Below are 24,109 nucleotides of genomic sequence, written 5' to 3' on the forward strand. Positions count from 1 at the left end.
TGTGTCAGTCCATTTTGTTGAGGTTTATCCTCTTTTCGCTGACCCTCTACTTTACCAAGCATAATGTCCTTCTCCAGGGACTGGTCCCTCCCGATAACATCTCCAAAGCACATGAGATGGAGTCTCACCATCCTTGCTTCCAAGGAGCACTCTCGGCTGTACTTCCAAGACAGACTTGTTCATTTTTCTGGCAGTCCGTCGTATATTCACTGCTCTTAGCCAACACCATAATTCAAAGGCATTAATTTTTCTTCAGTCTTCCTTATTTTCACTGTAACGAAGTGTAGTAGGAGGGGAAAAAAAAATCAAATGCTGCCTTTCACCTAGAAGTAGTAAAGTTTTCTGTAATGAAGGCAGAGTACATGTCAGCTTGTCTTTTATAACATCTCTCCTGAGGCCAGGGACTAGGTTTTAATCCATCTTTGTATTCCTGCGGTGCCTTGTATGCTATAGAGTATCCTCAGGTGGTGGTGGACTTTAGAGAAGTGTAATTCAATCAAATGGTGTCATGGAAGGAATACTGAGTTGGAAGTCAGGACACCTGGGTATTTGTCCGGAAGCTGTTACTATTTGTGTGATCTTAAACAAAACATTTCACCTCCCTGGCTCTTAATTTTTGCATCTTCAAAACGTAGATGTTGCATTAGATAATTTCTGAGGCCCATGCTTGTATTAAAGTCCATTTTTAAGTAAACATGATTAGACATTTTTCCACCAGAAGTATGCCAGCAAAATCTTGTTACAGCAAATTATGGTCTAATCTGTTTAGCAAATAAAAGTTCCCGGTTTTAAGGATAGTTCATGTTTTTTTCTGTCCATATTTATACCAAACCAAACCCAAATGGAGCACTGTAGAAAATTTGGAGAGTACAGAAATATAATGTGGCAGAAAAATGTCCTTCTTAATCCCATCGCCCAAAGGCCAACCACTGTTGGTGTTTGCGTAGATTTGTCAATTGCTCTTCCTCTTTTACCTCCTATGCCTTCCATGCTTGGTTGAGATTAACTAGCGTGTTTCATTTTAAGTAATGATTCATCTAGATTACCCATGCCTTCATCTTTGTGTATCTCGTGCCTGGAGAACAGAGGACCTGCAGATGGTTGCACTGATAGGCCTCTTGAACATCCTTAGAATGAAATCTGGTGTGAGGGGATGTTTATCTGGGGAAACAGGACTGAAAGTATTACAGTATAACGAAACTCTTCTTGTTAAAACTTGGCCACAAGTATGGAACAACTGTACTTTGTAAAATGTAAATTATGTTAATCACATCACTGAAACATTTGGATTGTAGAATATCGCTTAGCATTTGTTATGCTTCTAGGACTGTATCTGAGGACTGTGTCTTGCCACCATTTCACCCAACGTTTGATTGCACTCCTTTTTTCACTACCTGAGTTATTCTCTTCTACCTCCACCCTCATTTTACTTTATTCCCAGCTTTTGCCTCTACTCATTATATCAGCAAAGTAGGATTGCTCTGCTGGGCCTGAGATCTGGGCTAGTCTTGGTGAGTCAGTCAGACTCTGCTCCATTCATCCTAGAATACTTTTAACTTTTTGGTAGTGCTTCACTATAATCTCTCTTAATTTTCCTAACAGCTTCTTGAGAACGGTAGTTTCCTTATTCTCCTTTTTATGGATAAGGAAACTGAGATCTGAAGAATTTAAACAACTTGTTCAAGATCACATTGTCAGTAGGTAGCGATGCTGGGACTCATGCCAAGGTTTTTTTGGCTCCAAACTTTTGGGATGTGGTGGAAACAGTTTGTGTTGATCAAAGCTCCTACCTTGGGGAAGTAAGGAACCAGAGATGGAAAGGTGTCATGAGTAGGTGTTGTGCACAGTGGTGATGACATGCAGGTTGTAACAAGTGGAATGCCCCAGGCAAATATGCATCTCATTACAGGTGTAGATCTCTTCCCCTGAGTTGAGGGTCTACCTGCTACAGTTTGGTAAGCCCTTGTAACAAGTGATCAGTAGAGAATGTTAGTAGATGTAAGGTTGGAGAATGAGAGTGCCTGGAAAACATCTGTCAATGATAGCATTTGCTCCTGGTAAAGAAATACTCTTATAATACAAATAGAAATGGAAAAACAACTGTAAAGCTTTAGAAAAACTGATATAGACTATGGCACAATAGCAGTAGGTTATTTTAGGTACAGTCATATTTGAACTTTAAATATTGAGCTTGATTTGGTGTGTGTGTGTGTGTGTGTGTGTGTGTGTTGTTAAGATGTTAAAAGCCGTAAGGAACTGAGTCCCCAGATTTCATTTTTTTTCCTTAACAGTTGTTCCTTTTTACTTTATCAGAGATATGGCTAACGTCTCTTTCTCTTTGTCCTCAAATATAGCCAGTTCGTCTTTTCTAGTTAGAATTCTAATAAAATGGGGATTAAGAGTTACTCAAAAATATGCAGTGAGGATTTGGACCAATGAAAATTTCTGAATGGTCTGGGGTAGCAGATGGATACTTAATATCTAAGGACGAGTTTTGGATCAAAGTGACTCTTGTTCTGTGTCCTTCATTTTATATGATGTCAACATTATATCATTGATCAAATTTCTTACTCAGTTTCTGGAAGTGGAAGACAAGCTAAATTTTTAGGCGGACTTTATCCTGTAATTTTCTCCACCTGTTCATGACTTGTGATACTAGAGTTTCTCAGACATTATTAATTCCTAAACATTTGAGGTGGAGCCCTGGTGGCACAGTGGTTAGTAACTATGTCTGCTGACCAAAAGGCCGGCAGTTCGAATCCACTAGCTGCTCCTTGGAAGCCCTATAGGGTCACTATGAGTCAGAATTTTGACTCGAATGCAATGGGTTGGTTGGTTTGTTTTTAAAAAAAACACTTAAGGAAGTGTAGAAGCAAAGTTCTAGGAGGGTTAGTTTGGAAAATAGGATGAGCCTCAGTTGTGGGAGGGGAGGGGAGGAGTATGTGAAATTATATTTAATGAGAATCAGGAGGAGGAGGCAGCAGCCAATTTAGTTGGAATTTCTATGCATGCATATAACAAAAGGTCTTTGAAAATACAAGTCACCTGCAAAGTGTTTCCTTTGCATCACCTGTTGTTTCTTTATTGCCATGGCAGTTGCATAGCACCTACTCCTGAGCAAGTATATGTTCACCTGAAGCATGAGGCACCATGACATAATTTATGAAGATGTCTAATAGAGGGAAAACGTGTCAAAATGGCAAGCTATATTCTTGAAGGAGGTTAATAAGTTGAATCCTTTTTTTTTTTTTATACTATCTTGAACACATTTCTAAGTAATTCAGTTAAACAAAAGTCAGGTGCTTAGACTGATTTAAATGTGCTCAGTGTTGTCTTCTGTGGGGAATAGAAACAATGATAAATGGGATTCCATTACTCACGTTGCTCTCAGTTCTGACCAAGAATAAAATCTGGTGATTTAATAATGTTGAGACCATCCCATGCAAAGATGGTGGTTAAAGGTTCAAAATGCTGATGTGATTAGTAGATGTGAGGACAGTAACCAGCTAGGCCATGGGTGACATCTGTCCCACTGTTTGTTTTTATATGGCCCACAAGCTCAAATTGGTTGTTACATTTTTAAATGGTTGAAATCAAAGAATAGCTATTTCATGTTATGAAAATCTATGAAATTTGAATTCCAGGGTCCATAAATGATTTATTGGAACACAGCCACGTTTATTCATCTAAGTACTATTTATGGCTGCTCTCAGGTACAATGGCAGAGTTGTGTAGTTGTGACAGACCACATGGCCTGCAAAGCCTAAAATAGTTACTCTCTGGCCTTACACAAAAAAAAGTTGGCCAATACCTGAGGTAAGCTAAGCTTTATCTGCTTCATCCTATTTCAGCAGCCATTATCCTTGTCTGGGTCTTCATTAAACACCTATACTTCACTTATTGACATGGTTAGGTTTCAAAGACCAGGTTGTTATACAAAAATCGACATTATGCAAAAATGGAGGATGACTACATCATTATATAACTACCAGATTACATCATTACATAATTGCCAAACCACTGAGAATCATGGGTCAGCCAAGCTGACACATAACCTTAACCATCATAGTGTTACTCTTACTTCAGTGATCATCGCTGCCAGATGTATGTTGTTAATATGCAAAAGAGTTAGTAGATTTTTTACTATCATCATAAATGCAAAATGTCTGATAACGAGATAATTGGTAAGTAGAGTTGGTGTATGTTACCAGAATTATTGCAAAAATCTCACAACTAGTGTTCACACCTCTGGTTGTTCTAGTCTCTCATTTGTGTCTGTGAGTACTGCCTGATCCTCCTAAAATGCATGCTATTAAACCTTTGACAATGTCCAAAATTTATAGAAAAACCTACATCCTTTGGCACAAGGCCCTCCTTGGGCCACTATCAGGTGTTATCTTTCTAGGCTAGTCTTCTCCTACTTCCTGTCTCACCCTATACTTATGGTGAACATATAATTTTCCAAATGGGGATACTTAAGAGTGAAACAGGGTCCTAGTAATAATTATGTGGGGGAAACAGGCCTAAAGCAAGACTGTCCCAAGTGAACCAGGATGTTTGCTTACCCCACCTTAGCCAGTTTCAGTGGGCTCACCATTCTCTGTATATGCCAGTTCCCTTGCCTCTACTGTTTCCTTAGACTAGGATCTTTTTCTGCAAATAATAAATCTCATATCTCTTTCTAAATCCAGCTTAAATAATACCATGTCCATGAAGAAGCCTTACTTAGAAGTAATCTCTCCTTGTCCATCTTCCTTATGAATGAAGTGCTTTCTCATGGTGTAGATTGCTTTCTGCTTTAGACACACACACACACAAAGTGCTTTCTCATGGTGTAGATTACTTTCTGCTTTAGACACAATGCTTTCTCATGATGCAGATTACTTTCTTCTTTAGACCCCCACCCCCCCACACCCCTTCTCCCACCAGTTCCTTGGAGACATAACCCATGTTGGATTCCACTCTCCTCCCAGGCCTAGTAGAGTGCCATGCCCAAAGGGAGTTTTCTACAATGTTTAAAGAGTGAATTAATGGACCCAATTGCAGAGTCTAATGAGTATTTGGGGCTGCTAGATTATAAATCATTCATTTTAATTTGATTAAAGTAGTGAGAATAGTTGGGTTTTCTATAGAAGCAGTTATTAAGAGCCAAGGACTGAGAAAAGAGCCTTGGGTGCCAATGTGGCAGTGTAGACTGGGGGGTCCAGCCTGCCTGAGAATGAATTCCGGCTCTGTCAGTTACCACATGTGTTACCATGGTCACATTAGCCTATCTTCTAAGTTCCTGCATCAGTAAAATGGGGGTAATAATAGTACCTACTCAACAGAATAGTGGTTGAGGATTAGAATAGGGCTGAACACTCTAAATGTTAGTGGCTATGACTAATAACATCATCATAGTATTATTCTTTGTCAGTAGGAAGATAGAGACCCAAGACCAGGACATAATCATAGAAAATCTGGAGAAATGCAGCACCGAAATCTTGGGGAGAAGAATTTTTTTCCACTGAGAGAAGTAGTCAGCAATATCAAATGCTACAGGTCAAAGCAGTGTGCGTCCTGAGAGAAGACTGTTAGTAAGAACGAAGGGACAGTCTCTTGAGACCCGCTTTCGGTAGAGTGGGCAAGGGGCAAGTTAGATGTCAGGGGATGGAAAGGTAATGGCTAGATGGAAGGAAAACAGCAGAGGGAGGAGAGGGAAGATGAAATAGAGTCCTGTAAAAGACTTGTTGTTTAGTACACTTTTTCTTCAAGCCAGACCCAACTTTAAAAGGGAGGAAACTCTGGGTATGGTACTTATTTGGCTCTTTTTGGTATTAAGTAAATGATTAATTAAAATTAGTGAATTCAAGCACCAGTAACCTTTGCTGAGGAATACAAGAGGAACCTTAAGAACTAACTGTGGGGTGGTGGGCTTTACAAAAAAAATGCTTGAGGTTTGGTTTTAAAAAAAAATACAGTTCTTAGTTTAGGGGTGAGGAGGAGTATATATTCTTAGCAAGCTGCCTCTTTATAAGTTGGGGTGACTATGGCCTGACTTGACTTTGTGTGCTGAGGTTTTTCTCGGCAGCAGTAAGGCATGGAGCCCTCCTTTATGCTCACCCTGTTTGTGTGCATTTTATGAAACGGCTGCCTGGGGTTGGAAGGACAAGTTGTGACTGGAGATGCTCCTCTGAAGCAAAGCCAAGGGAGCCTGGATCCTCAAACCAGGGCTCTGCAGTGTTCAGCAGGGAGGTGGAAAGGCGTAGGTGCTGGAGGCAGAAGACCTGGATAGCAGGCCCGCTTTGGCTAATCAGTGGTCGCATGTTTTTGAGCAAGTCAGTTGGAGTCTCTGTTTTCTTCATGGTAATTATGGCCATGAACATACTAAACTGTAAAGAATACAAAAATATACTGATTGATTATTCTTGGCCATTGCTTTGCAGTTACATACACAGATTCTTCAGTAACAGCTTCCTACCATCTTGGCCCTGCCAACGGTTTTTATTTGGGCAGTTACCACTACGACTGTCCAGCCTTAGCCTCATTAACACAATCTAGTCATTTTGGTCCGACTTTGATTCAGCCAACACATCTAAGCAGCCAAGCGCTTAACCACCATGCTGCCAGGGCTCCTTACTAAGTACCTAGAATGTGGCAAGTATCAGGTTAGGTTCTAGAATACAGCAGTGAGTCAGACCTGCCCTCATGCAGCTTATAGTCTAACCAGCTACATAGACATTGTACAAGTAATCCATCACAACTGCACTGAATGTTATAGAGCTGGAAGCTACAAGTGTATGTAAGTAGCAGGCCTGACCTTGTTCCCCGTGGGTGAGAAGGAATGGCAGAGAAGTCTGCCTAGAACAGAGGTTCTCAGCGTGCAGTTCTGGGACCACCAGCGTTAGCATCACTCGGGAACTTGTTGGAAATGCAGATTCTCAGGTCCACTTCATTCCTGCTGAATGAAGATCTGGGGGCGGCGCCCAGCAACCTGTTTTAAGCAGTTCTCCTGGTGACCCTGAGACACATTAATGTTTGAGAGCCATTGGCCTAGAGGAAATAGCATTTATGCTAAGCTTTAAAGCTTGTGATCCATGTGACTACTGAGCACTGGAGATGTGGCTAGTCCGAATTGAGATGTGCTTTAAGTGTAAAAGACACACCAGATTTCAAAGGCTTAATGCAGTATTTTACTGTTTTTTTCCCATATTAACAATTTTTTTTATTAATCATAGGTTGAAATATTTTGGACACATAGGGTTAATTAAAATAAATTTCACCTGTTACTTTTTACTTTAAGGTGGCTACTAGAAAATGATATATATGGCTTGCATTTGTGGCTCACGGTATATTTCAATCGGACAGAATCAATCTAAAGGATGAATAGAGATTACCTTAAGCAAGGTGGGGCTAGGGTGGCAGTGGAGAGGGGAGGAGGTGTTGGGGAGAGGGTTTGGTGTAGGATACAGTATGTGCAAAAGTCCTGAGGCAGGGAAGAACAAGGCATGCTCAAGGAAATAAAATGAAAGCCTTGCAGGTCACATCATGTATTTTAAATTTTACCCTAAGACCAACAGGAAGTAACTGAGGGTTTTTGACATGCTCAGTCTTTAGGAAGTTTGCAGCAGATAAGTGAGGAGAGCAAGAGAGCAACAGCTGAATATAGGGTGATACTCAGAATCAAGGCTTTTTCCTCTCCTCTTAGGAGCTTGGGTGGCAGTGGTTAAGAGCTCAACTGCTAACCAAAAGGTAACAGTTTGAATCCACCAGCTGCTCCTTGGAAACCCTATGGGGCAGCTCTACTCTGTCCTAAAGGGTCGCTATGAGTTGGAATTGACTCGATGGCAATGGTTTTTTTTTTGAAGGAGCCCTCAAAGAATCCTGGTGACGCGGTGGTTAAGCACTTGGCTGCTAATTGAAAGTTGGTGGTTCGAACCCACCAGCTGCTCTGTGGGAGAAAGATGTGGCAGTCTGCTTCCATAAAGATTACAATTTAGGAAACCTATGGGTGCAGTTCTACTGTTTTGGAATCAACATGACAGCAACATGTTTGGGTTAAGGAAGGAGCCTTCGTTGCATAATGGTTAAGAGCTTGGCTGTTAAGTGAAAGGTTGGCAGTTTGAACCCTCCCAGCAGAACGACCTGGCAATCTGCTCCTGTAAAGATTACAGCCAAGAAGACTCTATGGGGCAGTTCTGTTCTCCCGTGGGGTTGGAATTGACTCGACAGCATCCAACAAAAACAGCACCAACAAGATGGTGGTGTGGGGGTGGAGAGTTATGTTCACAAGCTCTACTGAGAGAACAGGACCCTGCCTGCCCTAGGGTGGGAGGCATGAACATCAAAACACTGCCAGCAGCCTGTCACCCCGTTCCCTCTTCTGCCTCCCTGATCCCCCTTCCCCCAACTGGGAATTCTCAGACCTGTGAGGTGTCTTCTGCTGAGTCCAGACTCCTCCCAACACCTGGTGCTTCCCTGCTCCACATGAACAAAAGCTTCAAACCTGATGCTTGAAGGGAAGGAAGGATTATAAGCTGTAGCCTTTTCAACTGTTTGCAAACCACTTCCATCCAACTTCCTCCCTCAGTTCCCTTGTCTGACTTCCACTGAGATAGACAACCTTCTTTAAGGACTTTTTTTCTCCCCAGAATGTCTAGGAGTTACTAAAGGAAAGTAGAAACTAGATCTAGACTCTAGTAACTTTGTCACTGAATGTTATGTAACTGTGGGTGAATCACTGTAAGTGGGACAGAAAATCTCCAGCTAATGGGAGTTGCCAACAGTAGCAGAAGACCAGGCCTAGACGCTCACATAATCTTTACTCCCCAGCACGGATGTCCTGGGTGGAGGTGGAGAGCGCCGCGTGTGTACCTGTAGCAACATTTGTCCATGTAGACCTGTCCATCCAGGAGAGTGGAGGCTGGTGCCGCCAGGTCTTTGGATTCTCCGGGGGCCAGCAGCTTAAACTTCGGGAGTTCAGAAAGGCCTGTGTCACTTTGCTAGATTCTTCTGCTAGGAATGTGGCCACTGTGTGTGTAGAGATCTGGAGGGCTGGCGAATTGGGGAGGGGCCTCCTTATCAGCCTGGTTCCTCTCAGTCCCGAGGACCTGCCCTTACTAATCTGTTTCCACCGGCAGCATCTCTCAGCTGCGTGCATCCGATAGCTTGTTTTGCATCCGGATTTATTCCAGCCGAAAGCTCTATCTTGAGGCAAGTGAGAGATTGTTCAGGTGACTGTCACATTTGGTGTTAATGGCACTTTAAATCATTTTAGTGCTGTTTGGATGTTGGACCGATGTCTTGTGGACCTGAGATTTTCTTGGATGTGGTACAGCCAGTGGCACTGAAGAGCTAGTTGCTGTCAGTCAGTAACATACCAGATAACATGGCAGTTTGCTGAGTTAACGTGTCTAATGATCCCTATAGCAAGAAGGTGAGACCGTAGACCTTTCCAGAGGAAGAACAAAGTGAGAAGGATGCTTTCAGTCTAGCTGGGAGTTCCCAGCCATGAGTCATCCTTTTAGACCACTACAAATCCTATTAAATCCTCTCTGCTGTAAGCATAAACCGCCTTTTTATCTGGCGGAAATGCAGCCTGCCATTACAACGAAGTAGGTATTCTATTATTTTACATCATACAATTAACATACTATCCAGCTATCAGAAAATTTAAGTCAACTAGGTTCCCTGTAATTAATTAGCCCTAGAATGACTGGTAGCAGTGGACGAGCTTCCGGGATGTCCGACATCAAAACTTTTCAAAGGAATTCCAGTGTATTTTGGAAACTGGCCATTGTACAGTTGTACTTCCATTCCCAGCTAGTCAGTTGAACAAAGACTATAACTGGTTCTTTTGTTTTCTCTCCCCTAGATGTACTGTTAACTACTGAACATTGGCCCACTTGGAACACCAGGGAAGCTCAACCACCAATATGTCCAAGTATAAACTTATTATGTTAAGACATGGGGAGGGTGCCTGGAATAAGGAGAACCGCTTTTGTAGCTGGGTGGACCAGAAACTTAACAGCGAAGGAATGGAGGAAGCTCAGAATTGTGGGAAGCAACTCAAGGAACTGAACTTTGAGTTTGACCTTGTATTCACGTCCGTCCTGAATAGGTCCATTCACACAGCCTGGCTGATCCTGGAGGAGCTGGGGCAGGAGTGGGTTCCCGTGGAAAGCTCCTGGCGTCTAAATGAGCGTCATTATGGGGCCTTGATTGGTCTCAATAGAGAGCAAATGGCTTTGAATCATGGTGAAGAACAGGTGAGGCTCTGGAGAAGAAGCTACAATGTGACCCCGCCTCCTATCGAGGAGTCCCATCCGTACTATCAGGAGATCTACAGTGACCGGAGGTACAAAGTGTGTGACGTGCCTATAGATCAGCTGCCACGATCCGAAAGCTTAAAGGATGTTTTGGAGAGACTCCTTCCTTATTGGAATGAAAGGATTGCTCCGGAAGTATTACGTGGCAAAACCATTCTGATATCTGCTCATGGAAATAGCAGTAGGGCACTCCTGAAGCATCTGGAAGGTACCATCTTCGTACTACTGCTTATTAGAGGTTGCTAAGTGTTAGAGTTTGGCCTTAATCCAGAAAGGACATAGTGTCTAAGCTAATAAAGTACCATTTACCTAATAGGTTTTACTTCCCCATCTGTCATTGTCACTTCATTCTATAAAACAAAAATCCAGTGCCTTTTACATTTGTAGAATGTATCTGAAGCAGTAGTTCTCAAACTTTGGTGAGCATCAGAATCACCTGGAGGGCTTCTTAAAACACATTGCTGGGCCCCAACCCCAGAGTTTTGGAATCAGCCGGTCTACGGTGTAGCTGCATTTCTAACAAGTTCCCAGGTGATTCTGCTGCTGCTCGGGATTCCCCACTTTGAGAACCACTAATCTAAAGGATTATGTGGCTTTTGTGGAAAGATGAAGGTTAGGGAGGGAAAAAAGAGGTGTAGAAGTGGTGCTCAAATTAAGCTTATTTGAGTCTTTCAAGTTATGTAAATTATTTAGACTTAGAGTTTTGCTTAGTTTCCTTCCAACTTAAAACAATTATTGATATGTTCAGACCAAGCTTTCCGGAGTTAATTTTCTTGTTCCAGTCCTCTGTTTCCAGATCAGGCTTAGTCATGGATGGAGACAAAGTAAGAAGGGGGGAGGGGGGGATGGGTGGAAAAAGAAGGATGGCTTATTATTTATCTTGATTCTAAAATTTTGGAAATAATCAATATCCTTAAGGGTCACTATTTTAACTCCTGATCTTGGTGTCTAAGTGTGTTCCAAAATGCCCTGCATTCTTACCTTCTTCCTAAGTAATAAGCTAAATTAACTCTTTTTAAGGACTCAGGCTCACCAACTTGGTCATTGGTGATTGCACTGTGAACCCTTCAGGGGATTTCTCTCTTCCCTCTCTTTCTTCACTCCGTAATCCTGGGGCCTTCTGCTTTTGGAGTGATCTGCTCCATGTGGTGTTTTCCTGTCTCATCACTTTCAGCAGTTAGTTTCCAGGTATTCGGATGTCTTCTCCATCACTCATTTTCCATTCTGCTTTAAGTTTTCTCTAGGAGGCTGGGCACACAATGAAAAGATTGGCATTGTATGTAAAATAAGTGAAAATAGGCTGTTGGCAGCAAAATGAAATGATCTTTATGAGATTTTAATGTAAATTTTTTAGCCTATGTGTTCTTTTCCTAATTTCTATAATATGGCTAAGAGCCAAATCCTTACTCATATACCTGACATCCATTATTTCTTCAAACATCAATTTGTTTAAAGATCTAAAGTGTACAGATTTTATTGGTAATTGAAAACTTTGGCTAGACATGGCATTTAATCTGTATGTGTGTAATGTATATGTATATATATCATTTACTCAGCTATATAAAGGCTTCTATTTGTTCAGAATAGTCATGTACTTGATTAAATGATATATAACTTCATCATTTTAATGGAATACATAGCACTTTATTTGAAGAAGAGTTGAGGCTCTTCTTAGGACAGTAACAACTAAAATTCAGAGTTTCAAAGTGTCTGCCAGAAGATATCTATCCTACACCAACTCATTTTTCCAGAGGTGAAACTAGGGCTTCCTTCCCTAAAGAAGATGCTATCTCCTCAGAATCCGGTTCTCTTCCCCCTCTTTGCTAGGAAATTGCCCTTTAAAAAACAAAACAAAAAAAAGTTTGTCCTGCTGTTTAGAATGATTTACTCTTCACCTAGCTTTAGGTTTAGATCTCTTTAAAACTATTCTGAAGCCCCAATTCAGGGCTTTGAACCGGTTCGAACCAATTCAGTCATGGCCGATGAAACAAAACCAGAACAGACCTGAATGTTTAAAATTTGGGTGATCCAGAATGGTAACCAGAATGGGAAAAATTACAGGTTGAAGGCCTGGAATGGGAGACTCCGGAAACTCAAAAGAGGCATAGTGAGCCCATTCAGGAGCCAGATGTGTGAGATTGGATTATTGGCGGGTCTGTGGAGAGCGACACACATTCAAAATGGCGTGGTTGGCCACTATGTTTGAGCAGGGCACCACTGTTTCTGACTCTGTTCAAAATACAGTGGGCAGGAGATTGGTTGCTATGCAACGTGTATGCTGCCCTTGTTTTCTAAGAGGAGGATTAAGTTTCCAACGTGGCTCTGACCCTAATTCTTTTTTTTTTTTTAAGTTTTTATTGTACTGTGAAGGTATACAGAGCAAACTAGTTTCTCATTAAACAATATACCTTCTTTTGTGACATTGGTTGCCATTGGTTGCTGAGACGTGTTAACACTCTACCCTTCTCAACCTTGGGTTCCCCATTAACCAGCTTTCCTGTCAACTTTGTGCCCTCTCTTCCTTGCCCCTGGGCTGGTGTGCCCATTTAGTCTCATTTTGTTTTATGGGCCTGTCTAATCTTTGGCTGAAGGGTGTACCTCAGGAGTGACTTCATTACTGAGCTATAAGGGTGTCTGGGGGCCATACTCTTTGGGGTTTCTCCAGTCTCAGACCAGAAAGTCTGTTTTTTTTGTTTTTGTTTTTTTTTTGTGAGTTACAACCTTGTTCTACATTTTTCCCAGCTCTGTCCAGGACCCTGTATTGTGATCCCTGTCAGAGCAGTTGGTGGTGGTAGCTGGGCAAGATCCCTAATTTTTCCCGTTCTGGTTATTGTTCTGGTTCACTCAAGTTTTGAAAATTTGGGTCTTTTCTGGTTTCGGTTCCTCGGCTGTGACTGAACTGGGAAGAACTGGTTCAAAGCCCTGCTCCAGTCACAGATCATTTTAGATACTCCCTTCTTCCTTACCTGCCAACTTCTTGATCTATTTAGGAAACAAAGACACTCAGAGTCAGATTAGTGAATTCATTAGTGAACTGTCCAGAATAGGCAAACCTGTATAATAGGCAAAGTAGACTAATGGTTGCCTAGGGCCAGTGGGGATGGGAAGCTGGAGAGTGATGGCTTAGTGGTGCAGAGATTTTTTTGGGGGGGTTAATGAAAATGTTCTAAGTTTGATTGTGATGGATGCCCAACTATATGAATAACCTAAAAGTCAATGAATTATTAGTATACTAAAAGTCATTGAGTTAATGACTAGTATACAGATTACTAGGAGCCCTGGTGGTGTAGTGGTTAAGAGCTTGTCTGCTAACCAAAAAGTCTGCAGTTCAAACCCACTAGCTGCTCCTTGGAAACCCTATAGGGGCAATTCTGCTCTGACCTGTAGGGCTGCTGTGAGTCAGAATTGACTTGACAACAAGGGGTATATGAATTACATCTCAATAAAGCTGGTAAAAATAATCAATGGGATTGAAAGGTTAGAGGATTTGGCATTGTTTGACCTAGAAAACAGAAGTTTAAGGTGAATTTATATGAATTAATAACAAAACAGAAATACATGTGTGTGGGGAAAAAAATTTTAGACAGCTTTGACCACTGGGGCAGGAATGGGCTTGCCTATTAATTTTTCAGTGATCTTTGCATTAGTCCTGTGACTCAGATCTAGCCCTGCTCCTAAAGGTCTTTTTTAAGTTAGATATATGAAGCTAAATGACCTTTCAGAGATGAGTGAAATTGAAGTTAGTAAATTGTATTAAAATATATTCATATTAAACAATATTTAATAGATTTAATTATTAAATTAATTAAATTATAACTCCTTCTAACCCTATCACTGTAAACAGGCTTTATAGGAAATATTATTATTTTAGAGATGACTGATTTAAAACAGTGGTGCTCAAGCAGGAAGAGGTAAATTATACAAAAAGACTTGAGTAGGAAGTCTGTGAACATGGAAAAAGGGCACAGGGTTGGAAGAAGCTGTCTGTAAGAGGTGTATGGGAGGGAGACAGGGAACGGAAATGGTAGGACTGGTGACCAGGAAGGATGGCAGATATTCAGAGAGAATAATTGGCAGAAAAGCCAGAACATGCGGTTAGGAACAGGCCCCCAGCTGGGAAAACAGTGTGCATATGAGGATTGAGATTTGTAGATGGGAAAACATGAGGGTGGTTGTAATCTTGGCTCACCCATGCTGCCTGGGTTCAACTTTGTTCCTTTTTGGCCTCTAGTACCCTCTGCTGGCATTACTGTTAAGATTCATTTGATGTTGCTGTGATTCTTTATTGTAACTTAAGAGCCAGGTATTCTCTATGTCACAGCAATTAAGACTTAAGCATCGGTGACCTTAACCAAAATCAGCATCGGTGACCTTAACCAAAATCAGCATCGGTGACCTTAACCAAAATCAGAAGAAATAGCATATAGTTTTTTACATGTCCTTTCTGTTTAGTGAGATCTAAAGCCCTTTAAAAATGTATTACAGATGCATATGCTCCCCAGAATAGGAACACCAACAGTGATACTGTTGTCTTGCGTGTCTGACTTTCAAGACCACAAGTTATATAGTGCTTCACGTGGTGTATGGTAAATTCCACTACGCCACCAGGGCTCCAAACAAAACTTAGCACTTCAAATTCAGTGAAAGGTTAACTTTTCAAGACTCCCAAAATTAAACAGTCTTCCATATTTTGGGGGAAAATATAGAGTTTCCTCTTTGGGGAAGGACTACTTGCCAATTTATTTTTACTGTAAAATTATATGACCATATACCCTCATTTTCTGGTTAATACCTGTTGTCCCAGTGCAATTATTAACACCTCCTTTCACTCTCAAAAATGCCCCAGCTTGGACAATAAATTATAGCATTACTTTACTATTAAGGTATTAGCCTTTGTTAGTATTAAGAAGAAATCGTTGAAATGGGAGAGAGTTCCATATTGTCTATAAATACAGAAGTTATTAAATTTCTTTGTATTGTTTATAAAAGTCAGAATGCTTAATGGATGTGGATTCATCTCATTCCTAGTCATGTTTTCTGCATATGTTTATATGAAATTATTCCCTATAAAATGGGGTCTTTCCAGGAACTGGAGTGATTTTTTTTTTTTTTTTTCTATATTGTCCTTAAACTGCTTGACAAACTTAAAACATTTTACCTACTGCTGGGAAGTAGTGTGGTAAAAAACACTTTCTGAGTGTTTAAAAGTTATAAGTTTGGCGTAAGAAGAACGATGACCTAGTGAAATAACTAATTAGGTTTTTGGCCTGCCTGGAGATCTCGAAGTGCCTTATCTCTTTTTACTAAGAGTGTATATACCCAACAATGGGGAGTATTGGTTCTTAAGTTTTCTTGTTTCACAAGTATTTGGTACTATGACATAATCCTACCCGAAAACCTGTTACTGTCGAGTTGATTCCGACTCATAGCGACCCTATAGGACAGAGTAGAACTGCCCCATAGGGTTTCCAAGGAGCTGGTGGTGGATTTAAACTGCAGAGCTTTTGGTTAGCAGCCTAGCTCTTAACCACTGTGCCACCAGGGCTCCAAATCCTGACTGTCACTTATTTCACTTGTGGGAAAGAAGACAGGTGCTGTTGAAGGAAAATGAAACCCAGAGAGCCCTCAGATGACTTGGCCATGATCAGGATCATGTTGATGATCCTGAATGAATTCTGCCCAAAACCCAGTTCCCTGAGCCTCCATACACGATAACCACCTGGACTTGTTTTAAAGTTTCTCTGAAGTAGTCCTGTCATTTATTCTCTGTTTGGAATACTATGTTTTAAGAAGCTGAGTCAAGAGCATCCTTGCCAGGTAACCCATAAAAAGGTAATTTGATGAAAATAATTGAGTCTTAACTTATTACTGCTGTTACAACATTGTGGTCTGTGAATGGCACTCCCTAACACTGCTATACAGGTGGCCCTGTTTTTGAGCACATATGCTGTACCAGGCACCATTCTAGGCATTTTGCAAATTTTGTTTAACGTAGGAAACTGGGGCAAAGCTCTGAATTCACTGGAAAGCTGTGGTTTAATACTGTTCAGTATATCCAGGTCATGCTTTTTATTTCATTTGATCAATCACTGATCCCTAAGCTGTTTTGCTTAGAGAAACTGATTTAATAAGAAGGAACAAACTGCTGAACCCAGCCCAGCATTGTCAATGAGATTCATCAGGGATGAATCTTAACTGTATCATGCTAAATGAAAGAAGCCAGGCTCAGAAAGCTATGTGTTGTATGAGCCATTTATAAGCCGTTCTGGAAAAAAAGCAAAATCATCAGGGCAGAAAACAGATCAATGGGGGGCAGGGTAGACTGCAAAGGGGTCTGAGGGACATTTTGGGGATGCTGGAATGGTTCCGTCTCTTGACTGTGGTGGTGGTTATACTACTGTACCTGTCTGTCAGAAAAAAAAAAGGATAAATCTGCTGTGTGTAAATTTATACCTTAACTAAAAAGATGTGCTTTATCTGGTAAATCACCATTACCCTTACTGGGGCCTTGCCTTCTGTTCCAGAAAATAATAGATTAGTTTGTCAGTTAGCAGAATGAAATGAAGGTTGCCACATATATCTACCCGTGCCTTTGAAAACTAGCCTGGCAGGCATTTGTTGTGCTTTCTCAAGGCTTCAGGAACTTTTGACTTTATTTAGCACCTAAACCATGGTCAGTGTAGAGAATTGCTTTTTAAAGTCATGTATAAGCTGCTGGAACATGAACCTTCATTAGAGAGTCTTGCTAATGTTTCTTGTGGGTTATGTGTTCCTCCAGTAAAAGTTGTTCACCCTATCTGCAGAACTATCTCTGCTCGTTTGCCACCAAATTCTATAGCTTTCGTGGGATTTCAGTGAAGCCCTGGTGGCACAGTGGTTAAAGTGATCGACTGCTAACTGGAAGATTAGTGGTTGGAAACCACCAGCGGCTTCACAGGAGAAAGATGTGGCCGTGTGCTTCCGTAAAGATTACAGCTTTGGAAACGCTATGGGGTAGCTATAAGTCAGAATGGACTTGATGGCAGTGGGTTTGGTTTGGGTTAGTGGGATGTCTTTCTGCATTTATTCCTTCTCACAACCACCCGGTCTAGGAGTGGGTCAACAAGGACTTCCTGAAGTCACCACAGGGGATGGTACAGTGAGAGTCGAGTGTTAAACATATGGAGCTCGCCAGCGCCCTTCTGTAAGAATTGCAAACTTGGGAACCACAGGTCAGTGCCTAGGATAGGCTTCTTGGCTGAGGGTGGCCTCTCCTCTGTCTTATTTATTTATGTCATATCTCTGCTCTCAATTATATAATTCTAGGAGTTGCTTTACTTTTAATTTGATAGTAGTTTTTAAACACTTTCAGAAGACTTAGACATGTGAAATATTATATAGTAAAAAAAATTCCTACTTTGGGAAGGCTTTACTGACTTCATAAACATCAACAGTTACCTCTACCATGCTAAGAAGCCCAGGATAAGTAAGGGCCCAGCTCTGACTGGTTCACATACACTTCTCACAAAGCATAAAAATTATAACACAGGCTGAGAATCTACCAAATTCCAGACAGATGTGTGTTTCTTTCTCTGTGGTTGGCATAGTCACTTCCTGTTTGTTTTTTGCTGGCCCACACTGAAGGAAAAGCCAGGTACTAAAAGGAAGCATTCCTCTGGATCTTGCCGGAGGAAGTAGATTGTTTAGTCTGGCTGCAAGCACAGGACCAGGCAGTTTCAAGTTTGGGATAAGGGTGGCACGCCAGAGACTCATGAAGGACAGAAGTGGTCCCTGAAGAATTGCTGTGCAGTTGCATACATAACAGGTCCAAGCAGTAGTGGGCTGAAATTAGAGAATCACGGGGGAGAGGTCAGCTGGAGGCCCCACTGAAGCTGGTCACCTTTGGCATTTTAGTGTGATATTTTCAGAAGCAGTAAATTCAGGCCTGTCTTCTGTGAGGCAGATAACTGCTTGGTAGTATGATTAAGCTTTCTTTATTATAAATATAAATGATTTATAGAAACCTGAATTTTTAAAAACTATAGGCTTTTTCAACTGTAAAGTTACATGTAGATTGGAATCTTCCCTCTGCCCTATTCTAAATTAGAGGTTGTTATTCCATCGTGTTATACTGTTCAAACATGGGTAGTCCCATGTTACGAACGAGATCCGTTCCTGAGTCTGCCTTTAGGTCGAGTTCGTAGGTAAGTCAGAACAGGCGCATACGGTTGTTATTTAGCCTTACTTCAGTGCAAGAAAAGGCTCGAAGCCTTCTCAGTGAGTTAAAAGCTACATGTGCAGCAAGCGAAGGTGATGTGATAAAGAATTTGTTGCGAGTAGGGGTTGGTTCAGTCATTTCAAAATGAGGGCAAATTTACATAACATTAAAGGGCAAGGGGAAGTTGACCGTAAGCAGGATATTCGTAACCCAGAGACTTTCTGTAAGCTATTTCCAGTTGTTCCCTTACTATAGTTTTACGTTGTACATGTAGAGTATTCAAACTTCAAAGAGTTATAATTCAAAATAAACAGATCATCTATGAAATTCAGCATCCCTTGTTTCAATTTTTATTTTGACAACAGAATATAGGACTCTCGTCAGCAGTTGTCCATCAATGTGGTTTGATTTGGGGCTTCTTTGATTGAGAAAGGGAAGTGGGAAGTGGATGGCATATCACAGTTGAATGAGTTGGTAGACACTGTTCCTTTTCTTTTCTCTAATCCAGAGAATATGCATTACAGAATGGGGATTTCCTCTTGTCCTGTAACAAATCTCTTTGCCTCCCTGAGCATCTTTTCTCACATTTCCTCAAGTCCAAAGATTTTGAGCAAACACTGGAGAAAACCAAAGAATATCTAGAAGACAAATTTAATTCTGGATTAGCACTAGACTTAACTTGTTCGAGGCTAAGAAGCTTCTCAGCCCTCTTTAACCAAGGCTTTTTAGCAGTAACAGACTAGATTTAATTTGAAAATCCAGAGTTAGAATGCATTCAGTTCAGTTTTGTGTCAAGGGTCCATTATATCAGGCACTATTCTAGATGCTAGGGGTGTAACACCTACAGGTGAGGTAGTCACACAAGGTCCTTAATTTTGTGGCGCTTATGTCTTCGTTTTGATCTCTTTCTGAAATTTGGCCAGTACTACACCTCTGACAAAGTCTTTGGAGTGTTTTCATATCTGGGCTTTATGCGTTAGAATTTAATCTTCTTATTCATTATTTTCTTATTCTTTATAGCTTTTAGTTATATGTAAAAAGTAGGTTCATATATTAAATGCAGTGATAATGCATTACTAAATGATTTCTGGATCCTAGCAGCTAACTCTTAGTAACGTTACTTAAATAGTTTAGTAAACATTTGCTAAATTCTTACAGTAGGTAAGGTACCATTTTAGGAGCATGGGTAATACCAAACCCGTTGCCGTGGATCAATTCCGACTCATGGCGACCCTATAGGACAGAGTAGAACTGTCCCACAGAGTTTCCAAGGAGCGGCTGGTGAATTCGAATGGCCAACCTTCTGGTTAGCAGCTGAGCTCTTAACCACTGCGCTACCAGGGCAGGGATGGATAAAACATGGACCTTGTTCTCAAGTAAGTTCCTGGGTGGTACACACGGTTTGTGCTCAGCTACTAAGTAAAAGGTTGGAGATCTGGATCCACTCAGCAGTGCCACAGAGGAAAGGCCTGGTGATCTACTTCTGTAAGATTATAGCCATTGAAAACCTTATGGAGCACAGTTCTACTCTTGACACACATGGGATCGCTGTGAATTGGAACTGACTCAATGGCAATGGGTTCAGGTCCTCAGGGAGTTTCTAATACTTGTGGGAGAGGTGAGCCGCCCCCAGCAGGAGCGAAGCATGAGTGCTGTAGTGACCCTGCAGTGTGATTATTCCAGTCTGCCTTTTGGTCCTCTCCCTGCTACAGCCACTTGGGGGAAAGGGACTCATAGGTGCAGATTGGACTTTCTGAAGTTAGTCCTGTATGCAGACAATGAGGGTGTTCGAATTTCCCCCCATTTTAACTTGGAGTTACCCCTGACCCAAACTTACTTCTTTTTTTATTATTGTTGAAAGTATACACAGCAAAACATACACCAATTTAACAGTTTCTACATGTACAACTCAGTGACATTGATTACATTCTTCAAGCTGTATAACCATTCTCACCCTCCTTGTCCAAATTGTTCCCTATTAACATGAACTCACTGCCCCCTAAGCTTCCTATCTAACCTTTCGAGTTGCCATGGTCAATTTGATCCATATAGATAGCTCTTTAAAGAGCACAATGCTCAAGGCAAACACTCTTTACTAAATAAGTTAACCTATTATTCGGTTTAAAGAAAACTTCAGGGGATATTTTGGTTTAAGTTTTAAAGATTATCTCAGGGCAACAATTTTCATCCAGCCTTTAGTTATTTCTGCTTGAAAACCCACTGTCATTCAGATTGATTGCAGTTAACTCCCAGGTGTCCCTCCATGAAGATTCAAGTTGTTAAAAACAATGATTAGGGGTACATGAGTGGGTGGCTGCAGAGGGGGTGGGATGGGGAGGGGTACATGCAGAGTGAGAACTCTGTGATGTTGCTCTTGAGAACGTTTCTTGGCCCTTGTACAAAACCTGTGGGCTGGTTATCAGACGGGATGTGACATCTGGCCCCTCATTTTAGCTTTCATATGATGTTGTGGTGAATGAGTTTATAGTAGGATGTTATATAATAGAGCATTGATTCGGTCTGGTTTAATCCAGTACAGCTGCATAGTCTAGCCCGAGGAGTTCTGCTTGCTTAGCTTGCTTTGGATGAAGAATGTAGCTTATGCCAAAATTGAATAATGAGTAATGGCCTCATTGTGGTTTTTCCTAATTTGCTGTTTTAAAATTTCGGTCACTTCAGTCTCATTGACTGATGATTAACCAGTCTAAGTATGTTAAATATTTGTAAGTAATTAGTCTGCTGTGTGGATGGCTTGAGTAGTCGTGTCAAGTTGACTATTTATTAGAAACATTTTTATTTTTATTGAGCTCTTCTTCCTTTCTAGGTGAATTATTAAAGTTCTGGTGGCCTTTGTTCAGTTGACGCTTTGATTGGGTCCGCACAAAAGTAGGTTGTTAGCTGAGCCATAGGCGTGAGCTTGAGAGTGGACCTGTTAGACCTGGTTAGCTCTGAGGCCGTGGTCATTCGAGTCAGCACTACGCGTGCTTCTAGCCCCTTGCCAAAGACCGAGAGCTTTTTGCTAGGGTAATGCACTGTAACCCCTAAACCTGGTCTGCCATGATCCTGGCATCTTATCTGTTATAAGGGCATCAGACGAACCTGTTCATGCCCTTTACCAGTCCTGGAAACATGGGCATGCTGGGTCCTTCTGTCCAGTTAGTACCCAGCCTTTTATAAGGGCAGAACATACATGTGAACATTCCCCTCTTCCCCCTGATATTGTGGTGGAAATAGCCATAGACAAGTCAGATGGCTGGAGCTTAAGTCCTGGGATTTGGGAGTAAAAAAAAAATCAAGCCCAATTTTACTACCTGTCTTGTAATTTGAGCAGATTTTAACCTTTTGGATCTATTTAGTCAGTTCTAGTCATTTTTTTAAACAGCTTTGTTTTTAAAGTTACAATTCAGTGATTTTTAGTATATTCATAGAGTTGTGCATCTATCACCACACAATTAATTCACACAATTAATTTTAGAACATTTTCATCGCCCCCCCAAAAGAAACCTCATACCCCTTAGTCATCACCCCCCCAATCTCCCACTCCCAAACCCCAGCCCTAGACAACCGCTAATCTACTTTCGAGCTCTATAGACTTGCCTATTCTGGATATTTCCTATAAATGGAATCATTACTATACGTGGTCATTTGTGACTGACTTCTTCCGCTTAACATAATGTTGTCATGGTTCATCCAGGTTGTGGCGTGTATCAGTACTTCATTCCTTTTTATTCCATTGTATAGATATACCACATTTAATGTATCCATTTATCAGTTGATGGACATCTGGGTTTTTTCAAATTTTTGGCTATTAGTAATGCTGCTATGAAGATGTTTGTACAAGTTTTTGTATGGACATATGCTTTCATTTCTGTTGGGTATATATGTTGTGGAGCCCTGGTGGTGCAGTCGTTAAGAGTTTGACTGCTAACCAAAGGGTTGGCTGTTCAAATCTACCGGCCGTTCCTTGGAAACCCTTTGGGGCAGTTCTGTTCTGCCCTATGGGCTCGCTGTAAGTCGGAATTGACTCCATGGCAATGGCTTTTTTGGTGCATACCTGAGAGTGGAATTGCTGGGCCATATGGGAACTCTGTGTTTAACCTTTTGAGCTGTTGCCAGATTGTTTTCCAAAGCGTCTATACTGTTTAACATTCCCACTAACAAAGTATGAGGATTCTAATTTCTTCACATCCTTAGCAACACTTTTTATAATCTGACTTGTTGATTATAACCATCCTAGTGGGTGTGAGATGGTATCTCCCTGTGGTTTTGATTTGCGTTTTCCAGATGGCTAATGGTATTGAGCATCTTTTCAGGCGCTTATTGCCTGTTTGTTTCTCTTCTTGGAGAAATGTCTATTCAGACCCTGTCATAGTCATCTAGTGCTGCTATAACAGAAATACCACAAGTGGATGGTTTTAACAAAGAGAAGTTTATTTCCTTACAGTAAAGTAGGCTGAAAGTCCAAATTCAGGGTGTCAGCTCCAGGGGGAGGCTTTCTCTCTCTCGGCCTTCTCATCAGTGTTCCCCCAGACTAGGAGCTTCTCGGCGGCACAGGGATCCCAGTCCAAAGGACACGCTGTGCTCCTGGCACTGCTTTCATGATGGTATGAGGTCCCCCTGTCTCTCTGCTCACTTCTGTCTTTTATATCTCAAGACATTGCCTCAGGACACGATCCAATCTTGTAGACTGAGTCCTGCCTTACTAACACAACTGCTGCCCATCCTCCCTCATTAACATCATAGAGGCAGGATTTACAACAGAAGGAAAACCACACAGTACCAGGAATCATGGCCCAGCCAAACTGATACACACATTTTTTGGGGAATATAATTCAATCAATGACAGACCCTTTGTTCATTTTTAAATTTGGTTGCTTTTCTTTTTATTATTGAGTTACAAGAGTTCTTTATATATTCTAGACACAGACTTCTTGTCAGATATGATTTGCGGATTTTTTTTTTTTTACCATTCTGTAAGTTGTCTTTTCACTTTTTATACTGTCCTTTAAGCATAAACATTTTTAAAATTTTACTTTTAATGATGTCCAGTTTATCTAATTTTTTTTGTTATTGCTGTTGCTTGTGCTTTTGGGGTCATACCTAAGAAACCATTGCCTGGTTCAAGGCCATGAAGATTTACTCCTATGTTTTTTTTTAGTTTTGTAGTTTTGGCTGTTACATTTAAGCCTTTGATCTATTTTGAGTTAATTTTTGTGTATGTATGAGGTGAGTGTCCAACTTCCTTCTTTTGCATGTGGATATCCAGTTGTCCCAGCACCATTTGTTGAAAAGACTGTTCTTCCCTTATTTAATTGTCTTGGCATCCTTGCGGAATTTCAGTTGACCATAAAGGAGCCCTGGTTGCATGGTGGTTAAAGCACTCGGCTGCTAGCTGGAAGATCGGTGATTCAAACCCACCAGCCGCTCCATGGGAGAAAGATGTGGCAATCTGCTCCTGTATTGACCCTATTGACCGTAAACGTGAGGGTTTATTTTACACTCTTCAGTTATCTTCTGTTGATCGGCTGTCTTCTGTTGATCGGCTGTCTTCTGTTGATCGGCTGTCTTCTGTTGATCGGCTGTCTTCTGTTGATCGGCTGTCTTC

The 24,109-nt window shown here is 41.2% G+C and overlaps 1 protein-coding gene across 1 annotated transcript in view; it reads left to right on the top strand.

The window, feature by feature from the left end:
* The window catches only part of BPGM (bisphosphoglycerate mutase), a 30,116-nt gene that overhangs the window by 1,058 nt on the left and 4,949 nt on the right, over window positions 1-24,109 (top strand). The window contains exon 2 of the mRNA XM_004382708.3: window positions 9,854-10,515. Coding sequence (XP_004382765.1) covers window positions 9,915-10,515 — 601 coding nt within the window. The 5' untranslated portion in view covers window positions 9,854-9,914. The remainder of the gene's footprint in view (window positions 1-9,853; window positions 10,516-24,109) is intronic.

Source organism: Trichechus manatus, unplaced genomic scaffold (assembly GCF_000243295.1).
Source record: "Trichechus manatus latirostris isolate Lorelei unplaced genomic scaffold, TriManLat1.0 scaffold00097, whole genome shotgun sequence".
Classification (NCBI taxonomy): Eukaryota; Metazoa; Chordata; class Mammalia; order Sirenia; family Trichechidae; genus Trichechus; species Trichechus manatus.